Here is a 19611-nt window from a genome sequence, read left to right as displayed (position 1 = left end):
GATTCTTCCAATTTGAAACTAAAGATCCCTAAAGAAGTAAGTGGAACTTTGATCTGAATCCTAAATTTGCTGATTGGAAAATAGGAGAGACTTTAAAGAAACGGAAGCCGGTCTCTTCCTAATGGGAAACTGGGAGGCGTTTGGAAAAAAAAATCCTAAGCCGAATAACGAAAGAATTTGAAACTGTGGACCCGAGAGGGAAAAAAGACTTTTTGGAACCATCTCAGCCCCTGAGTCCGGCACCCCTTGAGGTACAGCGGCATTAAGGGGAAGAGTGTTTTGACAGCTGTCAAAAGCTGTCAAACTGTCAAAAGACCGGGTGGATTGATTGCACTGCTGTGAACAGGAAAAATTGTTTGAAAATGTGAAAGAACTATTTAAATTGGAAGTAAGAATGGATCTGGGACTGAGTTAAGAATTAAGAAAAAGAACAGCCAAAATGGAGTTGATCGTCTGAGAAAGGAATTTTCCAGTACCCATTGTTCCCTACCCCCTGTTTATCTGCGGTTACGAGAGGTATGAAAACAAAGCTGTCTCGAGCCTTCCAGGAGACTGTGCTGAACTACTTGCTGTCATGGGAAGATTTTTACAAGGAACGGCAACATCCCAACTTACCACCAGTTGAGATTGAAGTCCAAGTCCAGGACTTGGAGGATAATTTAAATTTGGAGACTGCTGACTCTGAGACTGTGTGTGAGGAGAAACAACTGGAAGAGGACTTGGACTATGACAAATTTGTTTGGGATGAAGCAAAATATGACTTCCAAAAGGAAGAAAAACAAGCAGAACAAGAAGATGAGAGACAAAGGGACTTAAAGTCTAATGGAATTGAAGATCCTGGAGGGGTTAAAATGTGGAGTGGGGTTTTTGTGGGATGGGAAGGACAGGGGCAGGGGGGGGGGCAAAGGCCTGGAGATGGATTTGGGAAAGAATGGGTGTGGGGTAAAAACTTTAGTTAAAAGGTATTGTTTTGGTTTCTGAAAGACGGTCTTCGAAATCTTGGCATGACAATGGAAATGCTGAACCAATTGGGGGAAAAAGACTTAGGGAGAGGAGATGGAATGTAAAAAAGAAAGGGAAAAAAGTTATGTTTCCTTAAGGGAGTATAAGAATGGTTTGGAAAGAATTTTTAAGTTACTGTAAATTATTGTAGGTTAAGTGAGGTGTTTAGGCAGAAAGCTGCCTACCCCCCTCTCCTTACTCTGAGGCACTCAGTGGCAGGGGGTGCTCAGAGGGGTGAGGAGGAAATGGAACCTTGGAAGTGCTGTGCTCTGCAGGCACCTCTTGTGGCAGGAGGGGACCTGTGGGAGGGCAGCATGAAAAAGGAGGAGGATTGAGTTAATATTATAAGATTAAGATTTGAAACTGAGTTGGAAAATTCGCCACAAGTAATCAGAATTTGTTAGGAAAACCATGAGGAAGACTATCGAGGGAGTCGCAATTAAGATGTTAAAATAATAAGAACTGGGAAGTTTGAACTCTTCCCAATTTTCCTTTTGTTTTTTTTTTGTTTTTTTTTCCTCTTTTCTTTCTTTCTTTCTTTCTTTCTTCTTTTTCTAGGTTTATTAATATGATTATGAAAGAGTTGGGGGATGCAGATCCCCATAACCCCTTCCTCCCTGTTCTCTCAGTGGCAGGGGGGGGGGATATGGAGGGAGGAGGGAGGGGGGAAGCAGAACTCAATTCACAATTGGACCCCTTTGTTTCCTAAAGCACACGGGTCCTACTGGTGGCAGAAGTGGACCGGTGTGTGGAGGGAAAATGAAGGGACAGTGTTATATTATATGTCTTGTTTGTGTATGTCTTATTTGAAAAATAATAAAAATCTTTAAAAAAAATACATTTGCATCTGATGTGTGGTACAGTTGTTGTTGTTGTTGCAATTAATTTATTGACATCTAAAGCACTATCTCAAGGCCATCTACACACGGGATAATGGAGAGTTGGTGAAGCAAAGGACGTGTAAAGTTCTATGTCTGGGTTTCTGCCTGGCAGGACCAGTGCTAGGAGTTTTTGCGCCCTAGGCAAGATCGCCTTCTCCCCCCCCCCCAAAAAAAATTCCCAGAGTAGTTGACCTTTTTTAGAAAAAATAAAAAAGTGGAATAAAAAATAGAAAAAAATAGCAAAAATAAAAAAGTAGAAATAATAATAATAATCAGCTGAGAGGCGCGGCGAGGTGGCCCCAGGCTCGCACTCCCCGCACGCCTCTGGAGCTTTGTACGGGGAGTGCGAGCCTGGGGCCGCCTGTCAGGAGTATGGGCAGGAGTCAGGCTCTGGGGCCTGTAGTGCTTTGCAGGACTGGGACATGCCTCAACTTGTGCTGGAGAAGCAAGGCGTGGCCACACAGGTGAAATCCTCAGCTTGTGCTGGAGAGGCAAGGAGTAATCACCCAGGTGAGGCCACTTGAGATCTCACTGCACCTGGTGGCAGGAGCTGGGAGGGATAAAAGCCCAGCATTTCCCTTCAGCTCTTTGCCACAGCAACGCTATCCCTGCCTGGTTGCATCTGGCCTCCTGTTCCTTGGACCCTTGCCTTGTTGCTGCCGTGCTTCTTGGACCCCTGCTTCTTCACCACCATCTTGCCTCTGGTCCTGACACCCGCCGACCGGACCGTGACACCGCCTCCACTGCGCCTGTCAGCTGTTGAGCAGCTTCAGGCCGCTCTCCGGAGGCACGCGCGCCTTGGGATAGCAGCCTGAAGCCGCTCAACAGCTGACAGGCGCAGTGGAGGCGGCCCCAGACAGCGGCGGGCAGGCTGGCCAGCGCCCCCTCCATTTTGGCGCCCTAGGCAGCTGCCTAGTTTGCCTTAATGGATGCGCTGGCCCTGCGTGTGAGACCTACAAATTCTAAAACAAAATACATGCAGAAAATCTCACAAGCTGGCCTTGACAACCTTTTGCAAGGATCCCTTGGGTGCGCCACGTTACACCCTGGTTGTGATGAGTCTTTTGCGCCTCGCTCACTGGAGCGCCGAATGGATTGTCCCCACTTCCTCTGGGGCATTCGAGGAACTGAGCAGCGTGGCATTGTATCAGGAAGCTTTTCTTTTTGAGATGATTCAGTTGGGTGGGTTTTCCTCTGATTCTCTGGTGTGATTCTCTGGAGTCAGAAAGCAATTCCCGACAGGTCGGGTGGAACAGTTGTTGTGTGCTTTTCCTTGGAATAATGTTGTTGTTGTTTAGTCGTTTAGTCGTGTCCGACTCTTCGTGACCCCATGGACCAGAGCACGCCAGGCACTCCTGTCTTGCACTGCCTCCCGCAGTTTGGTCAAACTCATGTTCGTAGCTTCGAGAACACTGTCCCACCATCTCGTCCTCTGTCGTCCCCTTCTCCTAGTGCCCTCCATCTTTCCCAACATCAGGGTCTTTTCCAAGGATTCTTCTCTTCTCATGAGGTGGCCAAAGTATTGGAGCCTCAGCTTCACGATCTGTCCTTCCAGTGAGCATGGAATAATAATAATAATTTATTATTTAGACCTCACCCATCTGGCTGGGTTTCCCCAGCCACTCTGGGAGGCTTCCAACAGAATAATAAAAACACAATAATTCATCAAATATTAAAAGCTTCCCTAAACAGGGCTGCCTTCAGACGTCTTCTAAAAGTCAGGTAGTTGTTTATTTTCTTGATATCTGATGGGAGGGTGTTTCACAGGGTGGGCGCCACCACCGAGAAGGCCCTCTGCCTGGTTCCCTGTAACCTCACTTCTCGCAGGGAGGGAACCGTCAGAAGACCCTCGGAGCTGGACCTCAGTGTCCGGGGAGAACGATGGGGGTGGAGATGCTCCTTCAGGTATACTGGACCGAGGCCATTTAGGGCTTGAAAGGTCAGCACCAACACTTTGAATTGTGCTCGGAAACGTACTGGGAGCCAATATATCTCTTTCAGGACTGGTGTTATATGGTCTTTGAGGCCACTCCCAGTCACTAGTCTAACCGCCACATTCTGGTTTAGTTCTAGTTTCTGCGTCACCTTCAAAGGTAGCCCCACGCAGAGCGCATGGCAGTAGCTTCTCAGTCCCTACATAGCTCCTCAATCGGAGGCGCCGTTCCTCTAGATTCCACTTTCTGAGAGTCACAAATAGGAAGTGTGCTGCTGTGGGGTTTGGGTTCAGCTGGTGGGCATCGGCACTTTCTGTTCAAAAAAGAGCAGTTCAAATGATCACAAGGATGGAGTGTTTTCCCCTATGAAAAAAGTTGCAGCTTTTGGGGGAAGTTTTTGGAGTCAGAGGGGATGTGCTAGTAGTTTATAAAATTATGCATGGCCCAAAGAAAGTGGATATAGAGAAGCGCTTTCCTCCCTCTCATAACACTAGGAGTTGTGGACAGTGAAGCCGGGTGTTGGAAGATTCAGGACAGAGAACAGAAAGTACTTCTTAATGCAGCGCAGCAAACTATGGAACTCTCTGCCACAGGAGGCAGCGATGGCCACCAAGCTGAATGGCTTTAAAAGAGGATTAGACAAATTAATGGAGGAGGAGAGGGCTTCTACCCACTGTATTGTGCCACCAAGCTTGGAGGCAGCCATGCTTCTGAATGCCTGCTGCTGGAAACCTGTGGGAGGACTGGAACTCGCTGTGTTTTGCATTTCATTCACAATGTGAATCGTGCTGGAGCGGCGAAACTCCATTTAGAACCGGGAGACAGCAGAGCGCCCTCCTTGGGCTTGAGCTCTGAGGTTTTCCTGGCAACGGAAAGGGGCGGGTTTTGTCTGTGCTGAAACTTGCTTTTTCTCTCCTTCCTTACCTGTTTCGTTTCTTTCCTTGGACTTGGATGGAAGCTCTGCTAGGCTAAGGAATACAGCCCCAACTCTTTCAGCGTAAACAGATTCCAGGAGTGTTAGTCATCATGGGGAGGGACTGGCGTCCCGGGAAGGCTGGACCAGGTGGGTGGCTTAAGCCGGAAAGGCTGGAAGAGAGGCTTGCTCATTCCTCAGAGACTCAAGGATTCACTTTGGGGTTATAAGTGGGGACCAGCCCATACTTGCAGGTGGAGGGGTGTGTGTGGAAGACTCCCAGAGGAGTGTACCAAGTCAGACTCCATGGGGATGGAAGAACGGCTTCTGAATGGTTATATAAAACTTCCTGCAAGAGGGGGGAAAATATCTGGGATATTTAAAGATTGAAGATTGCAAGCGATTTGATAGGAGTTTCTAAAAATCCATGGCATGGGGAAAGCAGAAAGCGGAAAGCGATTCTTCACACAGCCCATAGTTAAACTACGGAAAACGATACCCGCCCCCCCCAAAAAAACCCCACAATAAAAAAGAATATAATCACAATCGTCTCTAGAATTTGTGGACATTCAATTAAGGTGAATGTTGGAAGATTTGTGATGGTTAAAATGAAGTGTTTCTTCTTGTTAACCTGCGGTACTCCTCCCCACAGGAGGCAGCGATGGCTTTAAAGATGGCTTTAAAAGAGGATTGGACAAATTTAAGAGAGGGTGATCGATGGCAGCAATGCTTCTGAATGCCATTTATTGGAGGGGAGAATGCCCTGTGTTCGAATCCTGATTGTGGGTTTCCCATTGGGGCATCTGGTCAGCCCCTTTGAGAACGGGATGCTGGAGTAGATGGGCCATTGGCCTGATCCAGCAGCTTCTTCTCCTGTTCTTATGCTATTTTATACATGCACTTGTAAGTGAGCTGGCGTAGCTCAGTTGGTAGAGCATGAGACCCTTAATCTCAGGGTTGTGGGTTCGAGCCCCACGTTGGGCAAAAGTTTCCTGAATTGCAGGGGGTTGAGTTAAATAGCGCTTGTGATTCTTTCAAACCCTACAATTCTTTGATTCTAATTCTACATGCTCTTGCGGGTTCCTTCACTATATTTCAAGATTTTTATTTTTATTTTTTAAAAATCCCGCTAGATCCACAGCGGCACCTCTGCTTTTCCTATGCGCAAGCTAGCAGCTTGCCCAGAAGTCAAACCTGCCAGGCTTGCTTGTTTTCCAGCCCCCACAATCTTAACGGTTGGCAACCCAGTACGTTTCCCGGCACAATTCAAAATGTTGGTGCTGACCTTTCAAGCCCTCCACGGCCTCTGTCCAGTATACCTGAAGGAGCGTCTCTACCCCCATTGTTCTGCCCAGACACTGAGGTCCAGCTCCGAGGGCCTTCTGGCGGTTCCCTTCCTGCGAGAAGCCAAGTTACAAGGAACCAGGCAGAGGGCCTTCTCGGTAGTGGCACCCGCCTTGTGGAACGCCCTCCCATCAGATGTCAAGGAAATAAACAACTACCAGACTTTTAGAAGACATCTGAAGGCAGCCCTGTTTAGGGAGGCTTTTAATGTTTAATAGATTATTGTATTTCAATGTTCTGTTGGAAGCCACCCAGGGTGGCTGGGGAAATCCAGCCAGGTGGGTGGGGTATAAATAATCAATTACTATTATTATTACCCTAATTTTCCAGTCAGTGGAGATTACAGACCTTTGTGGTTGGTGGAATCTCTTACCCCAGGATGAAAGCAATTAATAAAGGGCCCTTGGATTGGCACCCCACCCTCTCGTTCTTGCCTGAAATATGCACCCCTTTCCACGGGCACATATATATGCCCATGTCCCTTTAGTATCCTTTCCCTGGCGCTAATGCCTCTTCCCCCCTAAATGCATCACAGCTGAAATCTGCCAGTTTAGTTTCTTGTCATGTCCTGGCTTGGCAAGTTGCTGCAGCATGGGACTCCTAATCTCCCCACTCCTCCAGCCCCCAAACAGCATGATCAATAGTCGGGGATAATGGGATTTGTAGTCCAGCACAGTCGAGAGGGTGCCAGAACCGTTATGTTAAGGGATTTTTCATGGCCCTTTCTTCACCGACCATGGCAGGCAAACTTACTTCCTTGGTGCTAAGCTCACTGCCCAGAATATTCGCTCCTTCATCTCCACCATCCCAAGGTCTCATTCTTCCTAAAACGATTTCGCCCTTTCGCCCTTTCTGTCCTGTAGATGCAGATCATCCTTTCATCCTTTCATCCTTTCCCTTTCTTTTTTCTTTTAGCTTTTAAGGCATTGTACCTGAATTCGCTTTCTCTACCTCTTCCCTCCCAGTTCCATTTTCCTTTTGTGCTGCATCTATTAGATGGCGAACCTGCCCTGTTTAGCCCCCAGACAGCATGACCCAACAGTTGGGGATGATGAGAGTTGTATTCCAGGAAAACATCTGGCTGGGACCGGCTTGCGGAAGGCTGGAAGAACGGAAGAAGTGAATGAATGAAATGATGGCCACTGTGAAAGTTCCCCATTTTTTGAAAGGCCTGTGTACACATTGGGCTGCTGCTTATGAATGGACTTGATTCACATTTTTTCCTGTTGCATCACACCTGGCTTTGCCTGGTTTCCTGTGTTTGAAACTCAAACCAGGCTTGAATAAGGTTGAATATCTGTTGAGTTTTTTGTTTTATCTTTCCTGGAAGAGAGGCTTCCTGTGCCTTAACAATGGGTGATGCTTTTTTTTTTCCCCAGCAGGAAAAGGGAAAGGGGAAAATAACTAACCTAGAGCCCCCTGGTCATTCATGGCCACCAGTATAAGCAAATTTCTGTCTCATTTATAAGGTAAAGGTAAAGGGACCCCTGACCATTAGGTCCAGTCGTGGCCGACTCTGGGGTTGCGCGCTCATCTCGCATTATTGGCAGAGGGAGCCGGCGTACAGCTTCCAGGTCATGTGGCCAGCATGACAAAGCAGCTTCTGGCAAACCAGAGCAGCACATGGAAACGCCATTTACCTTCCCGCTGTAGCGGTTCCTATTTATCTACTTGCATTTTGACATGCTTTCGAGCTGCTAGGTTGGCAGGAGCTGGGACCAAGCAACGGGAGCTCACCCCGTCACAGGGATTCGAACCGCCAACCTTCTGATCAGCAAGCCCAAGAGGCTCAGTTGTTTAGACCACAGCACCACCTGGGTCCCATTTATGACTATATAGAAGCTTTATTCTCAAGAATGATGGAACTCACAAGTGGAGTCAACTTTTCTTTTTCTATATCTTGGTTATTTTTAAAGCAAATCTTTATGAGTCAATATTTCTTTTTTTCTTCCCGCCCCCCTTTTTTTTTCTTTTGAGTGCTTTATTGATTGAAAACTTTATAACAGAAGTATACAATAGATATGTTATGTTTAGCCTGGAGAAGAGAAGATTAAGGGGTGATATGATAGCCATGTTCAAATATATAAAAGGATGTCATATGGAGGAGGGAGAAAGGTTGTTTTCTGCTGCTCCAGAGAAGCGGACACGGAGCAATGGATTCAAACTACAAGAAAGAAGATTCCACCTAAACATTAGGAAGAACTTCCTGACAGTAAGAGCTGTTCAGCAGTGGAATTTGCTACCAAGGAGTGTGGTGGAGTCTCCTTCTTTGGAGGTCTTTAAGCAGAGGCTTGACAGGCATATGTCAGGAATGCTTTGATGGTGTTTCCTGCTTGGCAGGGGGTTGGACTGGATGGCCCTTGTGGTCTCTTCCAACTCTACGATTCTATGATATTATAGGCAAAATGAGAAATTAAACAGTTATTCATTCTTTAACTTAATACGAAGAGTCCGACACGACTAAACGACTAAACAACAACAACAACTTAATACTTGCTTTGTACATCCATTCGTGATTAAATCTATGAAGACCTCTGAACTTCCCCTCGCATTCCCGATTTAAATTCCTTAAACACGCGCTTAAACTTTACTTTCTCCATATTATTCGACTTGCTATAAATCTTGTTTTGTACCATTATCCTTTTAACACACTGAAGCTCAATCAAGACCTGCCAACGGATTGATCTTTCGACAGTGTTCTTTTACATAAACTCCCACTCTCTGGAGAATTTTTCAACAACAAAAAATTATGAGTCACTATATTTCATGATCCCTGCTGCATTGCACATTTGTCCTTCCAGGCAGTGGCGCTTTTCTGGTTTAAAAGACTGAATCTTTGTTTTCTGTTTCTTTTTGTAACGTTTGCACACTTCTTCTGTTAACAAGTCAACAAGATCAAAAAAGAATGGAAGAAAAAAACAGCAGCAGATCTGTCGGATTGACTTGCATTCCCGAAATAGGAGGAGTCGGGAAACATAAGCAATTGCCACTCCTGTTTCTGTTTTAATTCTCCGACACCCTTTCGGTGCAGGGCAGGTGAAGCTGCAGCTAAGGTAAAGGTAAAGGGACCCCTTTACCATTAGGTCCAGTCGTGACCAACTCTGGGGTTGCGCGCTCATCTCGATTATTGGCCGAGGGAGCCGGCATACAGCTTCCAGGTCATGTGGCCAGCATGACAAAGCCGCTTCTGGCAAACCAGAGCAGCACATGGAAACGCTGTTTACCTTCCCGCTGTAGCGGTTCCTATTTATCCACTTGCATTTTGACGTGCTTTCGAACTGCTAGGTTGGCAGGAGCTGGGACCGAGCAACGGGAGCTCACCCCGTCACAGGGATTCGAACCGCCAACCTTCTGATCAGCAAGCCCTAGGCTCAGTGGTTTAGCCCACACCGCCACCTGGGTCCCTTGGTAGCTGCAGCTACCAAGGACTAATTTGGGAACCCACTGAGTAGAGGCAAGCGGGAAGGGGGAAAAACATGGCATTGTAGCTCATTTCCTTGACTGGTACCCTGAATATGCAAAAATATCTCTCCATTCTGCTAGATTTGCATTCGCTCACCGCAAAGGACTTCCCGATATCCTTTTGGTGGCAAACCGTGGGGGAGAACGAAGGTTAGTTTATCAACTGACCATCATAGTCGCGGCTTCCTGTTTCCCACATTAATCATACCACTTCTGGAGAAAAAGCTTTCTAAAAATGGCACTGAATCAGCGGTGTTTCTTCGGCTGGGTTTTGCAATAGGTTTCCCCAGCAGCCTTTCTCCCCTACGGATTTTGTCAAGCTATGATTGCCACCAGCTGTCATTAAGCACAGTCAAAGGGTCAACATGACCCTGTATAGAGCAAGTGTTAAAATCTAAGCAGATGATTGAAATCCCTGGAATTGCCAGGCTAGCTTCCTGGTGAGGCGATGGGCTATTAAGGTAACAAAGGAAGTGGCTCTGTGCCAGATGAGAAATGTGTAGGTCCCCCTTCCTCAACTCGTTGGGCAGTTATCTTTCCACAAGGGCCGACATTGATATCCAGCATCACCTGAGCCAGGCATAGGAAAAGTTGGCCCGCCAGATGTTTTGAGACAATTCCCATCACCCCTGACCACTGGTCCTGTTAGCTAGGGATCATGGGAGTTTTAGTCCCCAAACATCTGGAGGGCCAAGTTTGCCTATGCCTGGCCTGAGCTCTGCGAGTACAGCTTTCTCCCGATTGAAGTGAAGAGTGTTTGAGGACCAGGACATTCACAGGGAAACCAAAAGGCTTGTTTGCAAAGCTATTGTACTACCAACCTTGCTGTATGCTTGTGAAACATGGACCATTTATAAACACCATCTCCAACTCCTCGAAAGATTCCATCAATCATGTCTCTGAAAAATGTTACACATCACTTGGGAAGGCAAGTGAACTAATATCAGTGTACTGGAAGAAGCAACGATCACCAGTGTTGAAGCAATGATTCTTCAACATCAACTTCATTGGACTGGTCATGTAGTGCAGATGCCTGATGATCGTCTTCCAAAGCAACTACTCTATTCTGAATTTAAAAATGGAAAGTGTAATGCTGGTAGTCAACAAAAGAGGTGTAACGACTCTCTCAAGGCAAATCTATATACAGTGGAACCTCGGTTTATGAACACCTCGGTTTACGAATTTTCGGTTTATGAACGCTGCGGACCCATCTGGAATGGATTAATCCACTTTCCATTACTTTCAATGGGAAAGTTCACTTCAGTTTATGAATGCTTCAGTTTATGAACAGACTTCCGGAACCAATTGTGTTCATAAACTGAGGTACCACTGTACTGTGTGTGTATATATATGTATATGTATATGTGTGTGTGTATATATATATATATATATATATATATATATATATATATATTAGTATAAACACTGACAACTGGGAAACCCTGGCCTGCGAGCACTCCAATGGGAGAATAGCCTTTACCAAAGGTGTCATGGGCTTTGAAGACACTCGAACTCAGGACGCAAGGGAGAAACGTGCTAAGAGGAAGGCACGCTTGGCAAATCCACACCATGATCAACTCCCACCAATGTCCCCACTGTGGAAGGATGTGTGGATCCAGAATTGGCCTCCACAGTCACTTACAGACTCTTTGTTAAAACTGTGCAAGTCTGCAGATGGTTCAAGGTGGACAGCCAATGACATCTTATTTCTTCCATTTGATCAAAACTGAATCAACTCAGGGCAGACATGTTAGTGAGATTGCTTTTGGCAAAGGTGCAGGGGAGATTTCAGAAAACGCCACTCGTAGAGAGACTATGGCCCTGTGGGTGAGACATTTATAGTGGTACCTTGGCTTTCAAACATAAACCGTTCCAGAAGTCTGTTCCAAAACCAAGGCACGCTTTCCCATAGAAAGTACTGCAAAATGGATTAATCTGTTCCAGACTTTTAAAAACAACCCCTAAAACAGCAATTTAACATGGATATTACTATCGAACTACTAGACCATTGATCCATGAAATGGAAGCAATAAACAGTGTACTGCAGCCACACAATCAATCAGTAGCTGAACTGGGCTCCACACAGTCACAAAAACAAAACAAAAAAACTCACAAAAATGCAAAATAAATAGCAAAAACAGACAGACCTCAGCGTAACACTCAAAACGGAAGTGTGGCACTCAAAATGGAAGCGTAACACTCCAAACGGAGCATATTTGGCTTCCGAAAAAAGTTCGCAAACTGGAACACTTACTTCCTGGTTTGCAGTGTTCGTGTTCCAAGTTGAGTACCAAGGCGTTTGAGAACCAAGGTACCACTGTAGAATCAGCTGCCAATGTTCTTTTGCACTGCCCCTGACATCAGACAATTGGGCCTAAGTTTATTAGTCAGTTGGTTGTTAGTATGGAGTGACATTCAGACATTTCCTTAGGACGGGGATAAGATGGAGGTAGCAGCCAGGTTTCTGCAACGCGCAATGAGGATTTGTGAATGTTGTTGTTGTTTAGTCATTTAGTCGTGTCCGACTCTTCATGACCCCATGGACCAGAGCACGCCAGGCCCTCCTGTCTTCCACTGCCTCCCGCAGTTTGGTCAAACTCATGTTCGTAGCTTCGAGAATACTGTCCAACCATCTCGTCCTCTGTCGTCCCCTTTTCCTAGTGCCCTCAATCTTTCCCAACATCAGGGTCTTTTCCAGGGAGTCTTCTCTTCTCATGAGGTGGCCAAAGTATTGGAGCCTCAGCTTCATGATCTGTCCTTCCAGGGAGCACTCAGGGCTGATTTCCTTCAGAATGGATAAGTTTGATCTTCTTGCAGTCCATGGGACTCTCAAGAGTCTCCTCCAGCACCAGAATTCAAAAGCATCAATTCTTTGGCGATCAGCCTTCTTTATGGTCCAGCTCTCACTTCCATACATCACTACTGGGAAAACCATAGCTTTAACTATACGGACCTTTGTAGGCAAGGTGATGTCTCTGCTTTTTAAGATGCTGTCTAGGTTTGTCATTGCTTTTCTCCCAAGAAGCAGGCATCTTTTAATTTCGTGACTGCTGTCACCATCTGCAGTGATCAAGGAGCCCAAGAAAGTAAAATCTCTCACTGCCTCCATTTCTTCCCCTTCTATTTGCCAGGAGGTGATGGGACCAGTGGCCATGATCTTGGTTTTTTTGATGTTGAGCTTCAGACCATATTTTGCGCTCTCCTCTTTCACCCTCATTAAAAGGTTCTTTAATTCCTCCTCGCTTTCTGTCATCAAGGTTGTGTCATCTGCATATCTGAGGTTGTTGATATTTCTTCCGGCAATCTTAATTCCGGCTTGGGATTCATCTAGTCCAGCCTTTCGCATGATGAATTCTGCATATAAGTTAAATAAGCAGGGAGACAATATACAACCTTGTCGTACTCCTTTCCCAATTTCGAACCAATCAGTTGTTCCATATCCATGTGAATGTTACACAACGTTAACTTAAGTGTCCGATGCAGATTACGCCGAGTTATTTTATTGCTCCGAACACTGCTGGAATCTTGTATATATATGCCGATAAAGGTTTGCGAATTTGATTTGTTCAATGTGGTCAGGCTACTTGGGTGGCTGGTTTTTATTTTCATTTTCCAGCTCTGGTCTAATTGGGAGTCTTTTGTGTTCTCTCCTATTTCCTGATCCCTGGCAGGACATGAGCATCACAGACGTTGCTGCCTCACTGCTTAGGACGGAGGATTCCTTCGCTGCCTGCCTTGCTCGGATCAACAGCGTCCTCCTCCAGCCCCTCCTGCAGTCAGGTGAGCACAGAGCGCAAAGCTGCTGTGATGTGGGCTCCCTGGGCTTGAAATTTCACATTCTGTGCCGGGGCGAAGGAAGGCTCTCCAGCACCCGGTGCCATGTGTTGGGGGGGGGGAACGACCCAGCGGCGCATGCACAGCACCACTATGTATGGCGCATGTGTGTGCGCCGCTACGTATGCCGTACGGACGGTCGCTTGGTCCTCCGCTTGGGGCTGCACCGGAGGGCAAAGTGTTGGATTTTTTGAATAGTCAAGTTACTTTAGAGCCGGTCTAATGTAAATACTGTCTAAGAGAAACAGGTTAATTGTTCACAGGCGTGGGCTCTGCTTCTTGTATGTAAGGCTCTGCCAGAAAGACTTTTGTATCTCTTAGTTAGATCTTTCAGTTTGATTCATCTCTTAGTAGATCACTCTCTCAGTTGTTCTCAGTTTAAGAGATTTCTTAGTTGAATCTTAGTATGAGAGTTGCTTAGTTATAATGCTAGTTTGCTGTTAATTCTTGGGTAGTTTAATGGGAGTTATGTGGGAGTTATGTGGGAGTTTGTGGGAGGTTTGGAATGGGTTGAAGGTTGGAATGTTGCTAAGAGAGAAAGCATTTATCTTTAGTTTAAAGTCTCTTTAGAGTCAGTTTGTATTTCAGTTAAAGAAACCCAACCGTTTATATTTTCATCTGCATACTTTTACAAGTGTGCAGCTAGTAAGGGGTTTCATATTAGGGAGATAATTCCCTAAGCTCTTGGTGGTGTTTTCTTAGCCAGGTCAACTTCTGACTGCGTATACTCTGCGTGAAGCGTACTTTAAAGGGCCGCTGTAAACTGGGATATATGATTTAGATTAAGCAAGTTTCAAAATCCAGTTGTCTCAAATATTATTCTTATTATATATATTATTTTCCAATACAAAGTGCCCGGCAGCGCATGCGTAGCACCACTACGTACGATGCATGCACATGCACCACTATGTACAGCGTATTAGGGTGATGACTGTTTTACAACCTCATTTCCCTGTACCACAATTTTATGAGCTTTCATTAAAGATTAGATAAAATCTTACTTTCAAAGAGATTTGATATAAAAAAAACCTCACGTACAAAATGATTTAAAAAAATTTATTTATCAGTTTTTTGACCATTTTTGAAGTCACTGTAAGCAGATATAAAATTGAACCCAAGCTTTAGAGTCACAAATATACAACATTATATAGGGTCATCAAACACACAAGGAAGCTTTTTTTAGCTGCAGTAACAGTATAGACGCCGCTAGAGGGCGATGTTTTGCTACCTCTCCTGTAGGTTCTTTTCCCAGCATGCCTGGCAGGGATATGTATAGAATTGTTAAATACAATTTTATGAAATGGTAAAACGGCATACAAAAAAAAATTAAAAACTGTTTGTGCGTGATCTTTTTTTATATATATTTCAATGGAATATTCCTCATTTTAGTCATTAATAGGCAAAAGTTCATCCATTTGTGCTACAGGAAATATTTTTTGAGGAAAAAATGAAAAAGTCATCACCCTAACAGCGCATGCACGGCGCCGCTCCGTACGGCAGTGCCACGGGGACGGCGGAGGGATCCTCCACTTGCGGCTGCAGTGGCAGCGGCTGCGGCTCACACCACCGCGCCCAGGGCTGCAGGACGAACCCCCCGTGGGGTGCCTTCTTGCCACGCCCCTTGGAGATAGCACCTGGGGCGCACCGTTCCCCCCTGCCCCTTCCTCTGCCACTGCTCTGTGTCCAGTTCTGGGCACCACAGTTCAAGAAGGATACTGACAAGCTGGAACGTGTCCAGAGGAGGGCAACCAAAGTGGTCAAAGGCCTGGAAACGGTGCCTTATGAGGAACGGCTTAGGGAGCTGGGTATGTTTAGCCTGGAGAAGAGAAGGTTAAGGGGTGATATGATAGCCATGTTCAAATATATGAAAGGAGGTCATATGGAGGAGGGAGAAAGGCTGTTTTCTGCTGCTCCAGAGAAGCTGACACGGAGCAATGGATTCAAGCTACAAGAAAGAAGATTCCACCTAAACATTAGGAAGAACTTCCTGACAGTAAGAGCTGTTCGGCAGTGGAATTTGCAGCCAAGGAGTGTGGTGGAGTCTCCTTCTTTGGAGGCCTTTAAGCAGAGGCTTGACAGGCATATGTCAATAATGCTTTGATGGTGTTTCCTGCTTGGCAGGGGGTTGGACTGGATGGCCCTTGTGGTCTCTTCCAACTCTATGATTCTATGCTCTATGCATGCTGCTCCAGGTGGCCTTACTCGCCGGGGCTGTCCTGCATTTATTCTTGGGAAATCACTTTCTCTCCATGCTGCCTTTTGGAGAAATGTTGGGGATATTTCTTTCTTTTTTTAAAAAAAGAAATACTCCTTCAGAAAGAATTATGCCCCTGGTTTCAGCTCCCTCTCCAACCTGCTGAGCTCAGGAAGTTTTGGACCTCTTGAAATCCATTGGATTCAGCCATCACGGGCTATCTTGTGGATCTGCCAGATCTTTTGTCGGAGACAAGCGCCTCCCAGCCCTGGCCAGCATTTCCCCAAATTTTGGGGTAGTGAGCACTGAACTCGGGGGGGGGGGGGCGCTTTTGCATCACAGCTCAGTGGCAGAACACCTGGCTTGCATGCAGAAGATCCCGGGTTCAATTCCTGACATCTCGTGGTAAGGCTGGCAGAGGCCCTTTTCCGGAGACCCCAGAGAGCTGCTGCCAGTCAGTGTGGACAGTATGGAGCAGGACGGATCAATGCCCAGACTTGGCGTTGGGAAGCATCTAACACATGGGTAGGGAAACTAAGGCCTGGGGGCTGGATCCGGCCCAATCGCCTTCTAAATCCGGCCCCTGGACGGGTCCGGGAATCAGCATGTTTTTACATGAGTAGAATGTGTCCTTCTATTTAAAATGCATCTCTGGGTTATTTGTGGGGCATAGGAATTCAGTCATTTCCCCCCCCCCCAAAAAAATATATAGTCCGGCCCCTCACAAGGTCTGAGGAACAGTGGACCGGCCCCCTGCTGAAAAGTCTGCTGACCCCTGATTAAACGTTTGCTCCTTTCCCGCTTGTGCCGAAGGGTCTTTTGAGAAAACGAAGCTCTTGGTCGAGCTGAACGACCGCTTCCAAGTCGTCTGGGACCTGACGGAGGAGGACTACAGAACTCTGAAGCAAACCTTCGGCGTGTCAGAATCCGTCAGCGTCCAAGACCTGTACCTGGCCCAGAAAGCCGACTTGTTCCTTGACGCTTACATCCAGTGAGTACAACCGCAAACCCGTGCAGGCAGCGTGCCGTAGTGGTTAGAGCAGAGCTTTCCAAACTTTTCCTGTTGGCGACACACTTTTTAGACGTGCATCAGTTTGCGACACAGTAATTCAGTTTGGCTAGCAAACCGGCTGGCTGCCCGCTCTCTTTCCAGCCCCGGGAAGAGCACAAAGAGCGTTTGCGCAACTACACAATGCAGCCGAAACACTAACATGTTGTGACGAAGAGTTTGGAAAGCTCTGGGTTAGAGTGTCAGACTAGGACCTGTGAGACCAGGGCCGGATTTAGGTTTGATGTGGCCCTCAGCTACTGAAGGTAATGGGGCCCTTTATATGTCCAGCTGTCCTTTGTCAACAACAAATTGTCACTGCTTTTTGTGTTGAATATATGCAGTATATGGTAATTTATGGACCTAATAGGTATCTAAAGCCATTTGCACATAACAAAATATGTATTTTATCAAAGTATTTTTTGAACTGATATACAACTAAGAAGAAGTATATTAATAGTGAAATAATTATTAACCTCTAACTTAAAATGATTTTTTTTTATTCACCACAAACTTAATAATGCAAACACATTGGCATTTGGCAATAACAAAAGTTCCTTCAGAAACACAATTTACAAAGACTGATAATTTGGGGGGGGTCCCCCAAGAGAGTAGGGTCCTAAGCTATAGCTTGTTTAGCTTATACGTAAATCTGGCCCTGTGTGAGACCAGGGTTCAAATCCTGGCTCGGCTTTGAAACTCGCAGCTTGCTTGGCCTACCTCTCAGGGTTGTTGTGAGGATAAAATGGGGAGGAAAAGAATCGCATATGCCTTCTTGAGTTCCTCAGAGGAGAGATGGGATAGAAAAGTGATATTCACACATTTTATATTTACAGTATTTGCCTATTTTGGTAAAGACAGTTTCCCTTGTGCGCTCAGGAACCATGTTAGACATGAAGTGATCACAGACAGCGAAATCATAGAATTGTAGAGTTGCATTGGGGCCCTTAAGGATTGCCTAGTAGTCCAACTCCCGATGGAAGCTCTGCCCTGACCTTCCCGTCAAACATTTGTAAAAGAGCATTGCAAAACATCTGCAACGTTGCTTTTTTTTAAAAAAATGATTTTATTAAGTTTTTTTTCCATTTTATCGTCATATTTCACACAAAAGAAAACAATATAGAATATAAACCCCCACCCCATCCCCCGTGACTTCCCACAACCACATTTTCTGGTTTTTTGGCATTTTATCTCACCCTGCTTATTAGTTATTTCTTATTCTTTAAGATAATTATTACTCTTCTCTTATCATCCTTAACCTCATTTTTCTATTTCTACATTTATTTTGTTTATTTTTGTTAGTTGCAAGTGTTTAATCAAACCTTGCAAGTGAGTCCACTGCATTGATTCTGTAGATACAACATAAATGGTTCCCAGTCTTTCTTAAAATCTCTATTGTCTTTGTCTCGAAGTCTTTCTGTTAATTTTGCCATTTCAGTGTATTCCATCAATTTTTCTTCCCATTCTTCTTTAGTTGGTATTTCTGCACTCTTCCATCTTTGTGCTAGCAAAATCCTAGCTGCAGTTGTAGCATACATGAAAAGTTTTTTTTCCTTCTCTTTTGGCAAATCTTAAACTGAAATGCTTAGCAAGAAAGCTTCTGAAATTTTCACAAAATTAACTTAAACATTTTCTTCAATTCATTATAAATCATTTCCCAGTACACTACTTTTTAGTAAGTTTACAGTTCCACTACATATGAAAGAATGTGCCCTCTCGGAGCATGGGAAGCAATTTTTTTATAATTTGGCAGAATATTTGGATTAATTTATATGCATTTGTATAATTTGGAATAATTAATATGACATGATTGGATTGTTAAAGTGAAAAATTTAACAAAAATGATTTATATAAAAAGAAGAAGAAGAATCTGCGCCCTTTTTCTTTACATTTCCAACACTTATTGGAGCCTGTTTTAAACATTTTTGCCATCTTTACGGGTGTAATATACCATCTATACATCTGCAAAACGTCTGCAACATTGCTTCAATCCCAGAGAGCTCAGACACACAGCCTAACGCTTGCCCCGATTTATTTTAAACAGGTACTTCTCCACTTTCACCAGTTGTGTCGTGACCCAAGTCTTTGACCATGCTGCCAGAAATAAAAGGTGAGTATGGCTTGTAGGGTGCTTGAAGAGTCTGCAGGATAAGGCCAGTGGCCCATCTAGTCCAGCATCCTGTTCTCACAGTGGTTAGCTAGATGCCCATTATGGGAAACCCGTCCAATAGGATCTGAGGGCAAGAGCTGTAGGCCATTACTGCCTCCTGTGGCAGGGAGTTCCATAGTTTAACTCTGCACTGCTTGAGGAAGTGATTTCTTTTATCGGTCCTGAATCTTCCCACATTGAGCCTCATCGGAGGTCCACAAGTTCTAGGGTAATGAGAGAGGGAGAAAGACCTTTCTCTTTCCACTTTAAATGACTTTAAAAGAGAATTAGTCAAATGAACGGAGAAGCCTATTGATGGCTACTAGCCAGGATGGCTGTGCTCTGCCTCTGCAGTGATAATAATAATAATAATAATAATAATAATAATAATAATAATAATAAAATTTATTTATATCCCGCCCATCTGGCTGGGTTTCCCTAGCCACTCTGGGCAGTTCCCAACAGAATATTAAAAATACGATAAAACATCAAACATTAAAAAACATTCCCTAAACAGGGCTGCCTTCAGATGTCTTCTAAAAGTCAGGTAGTTGTTTATTTCCTTGACATCTGATGAGATAGTGTTCCACAGGGTGGGTGCCACCACCGAGAAGGCCCTCTGCCTGGTTCCCTGCAACTTGGCTTCTTGCAACGAGGGAACCGCCAGAAGGCTCTCGGAGCTGGACCTCAGTGTCTGGGCAGAACAATGGGGGTGGAGACACCCCTTCAGGTATACTGGACCGAGGCCGTTTAGGGCTTTAAAGGTCAGCACCAACACTTTGAATTGTGCTTGGAAACGTACTGGGGGCGAATGTAGATTTTTCAAGACCGGTGTTATGTGGTCTCGGCG

At 45.2% G+C, this 19611-nt stretch overlaps 1 protein-coding gene across 2 annotated transcripts in view; it reads left to right on the top strand.

Moving 5' to 3' along the window:
- Positions 1 to 19611, top strand: part of ALS2CL (ALS2 C-terminal like) — a 76343-nt gene that overhangs the window by 12926 nt on the left and 43806 nt on the right. For both annotated transcript variants that reach the window (XM_060280995.2, XM_060280996.2), the window contains exons 2-4: positions 13208 to 13316; positions 16378 to 16555; positions 18657 to 18722. In XM_060280995.2, the coding sequence (XP_060136978.2) occupies positions 13211 to 13316; positions 16378 to 16555; positions 18657 to 18722 (350 nt within the window). In that variant the 5' untranslated portion in view covers positions 13208 to 13210. The remainder of the gene's footprint in view (positions 1 to 13207; positions 13317 to 16377; positions 16556 to 18656; positions 18723 to 19611) is intronic.

The sequence above is a fragment of the Zootoca vivipara genome, chromosome 11 (assembly GCF_965207765.1).
Source record: "Zootoca vivipara chromosome 11, rZooViv2.hap1.1, whole genome shotgun sequence".
NCBI classification, from domain to species: domain Eukaryota; kingdom Metazoa; phylum Chordata; class Lepidosauria; order Squamata; family Lacertidae; genus Zootoca; species Zootoca vivipara.
This window is presented reverse-complemented; position numbering and strand designations above follow the sequence as displayed.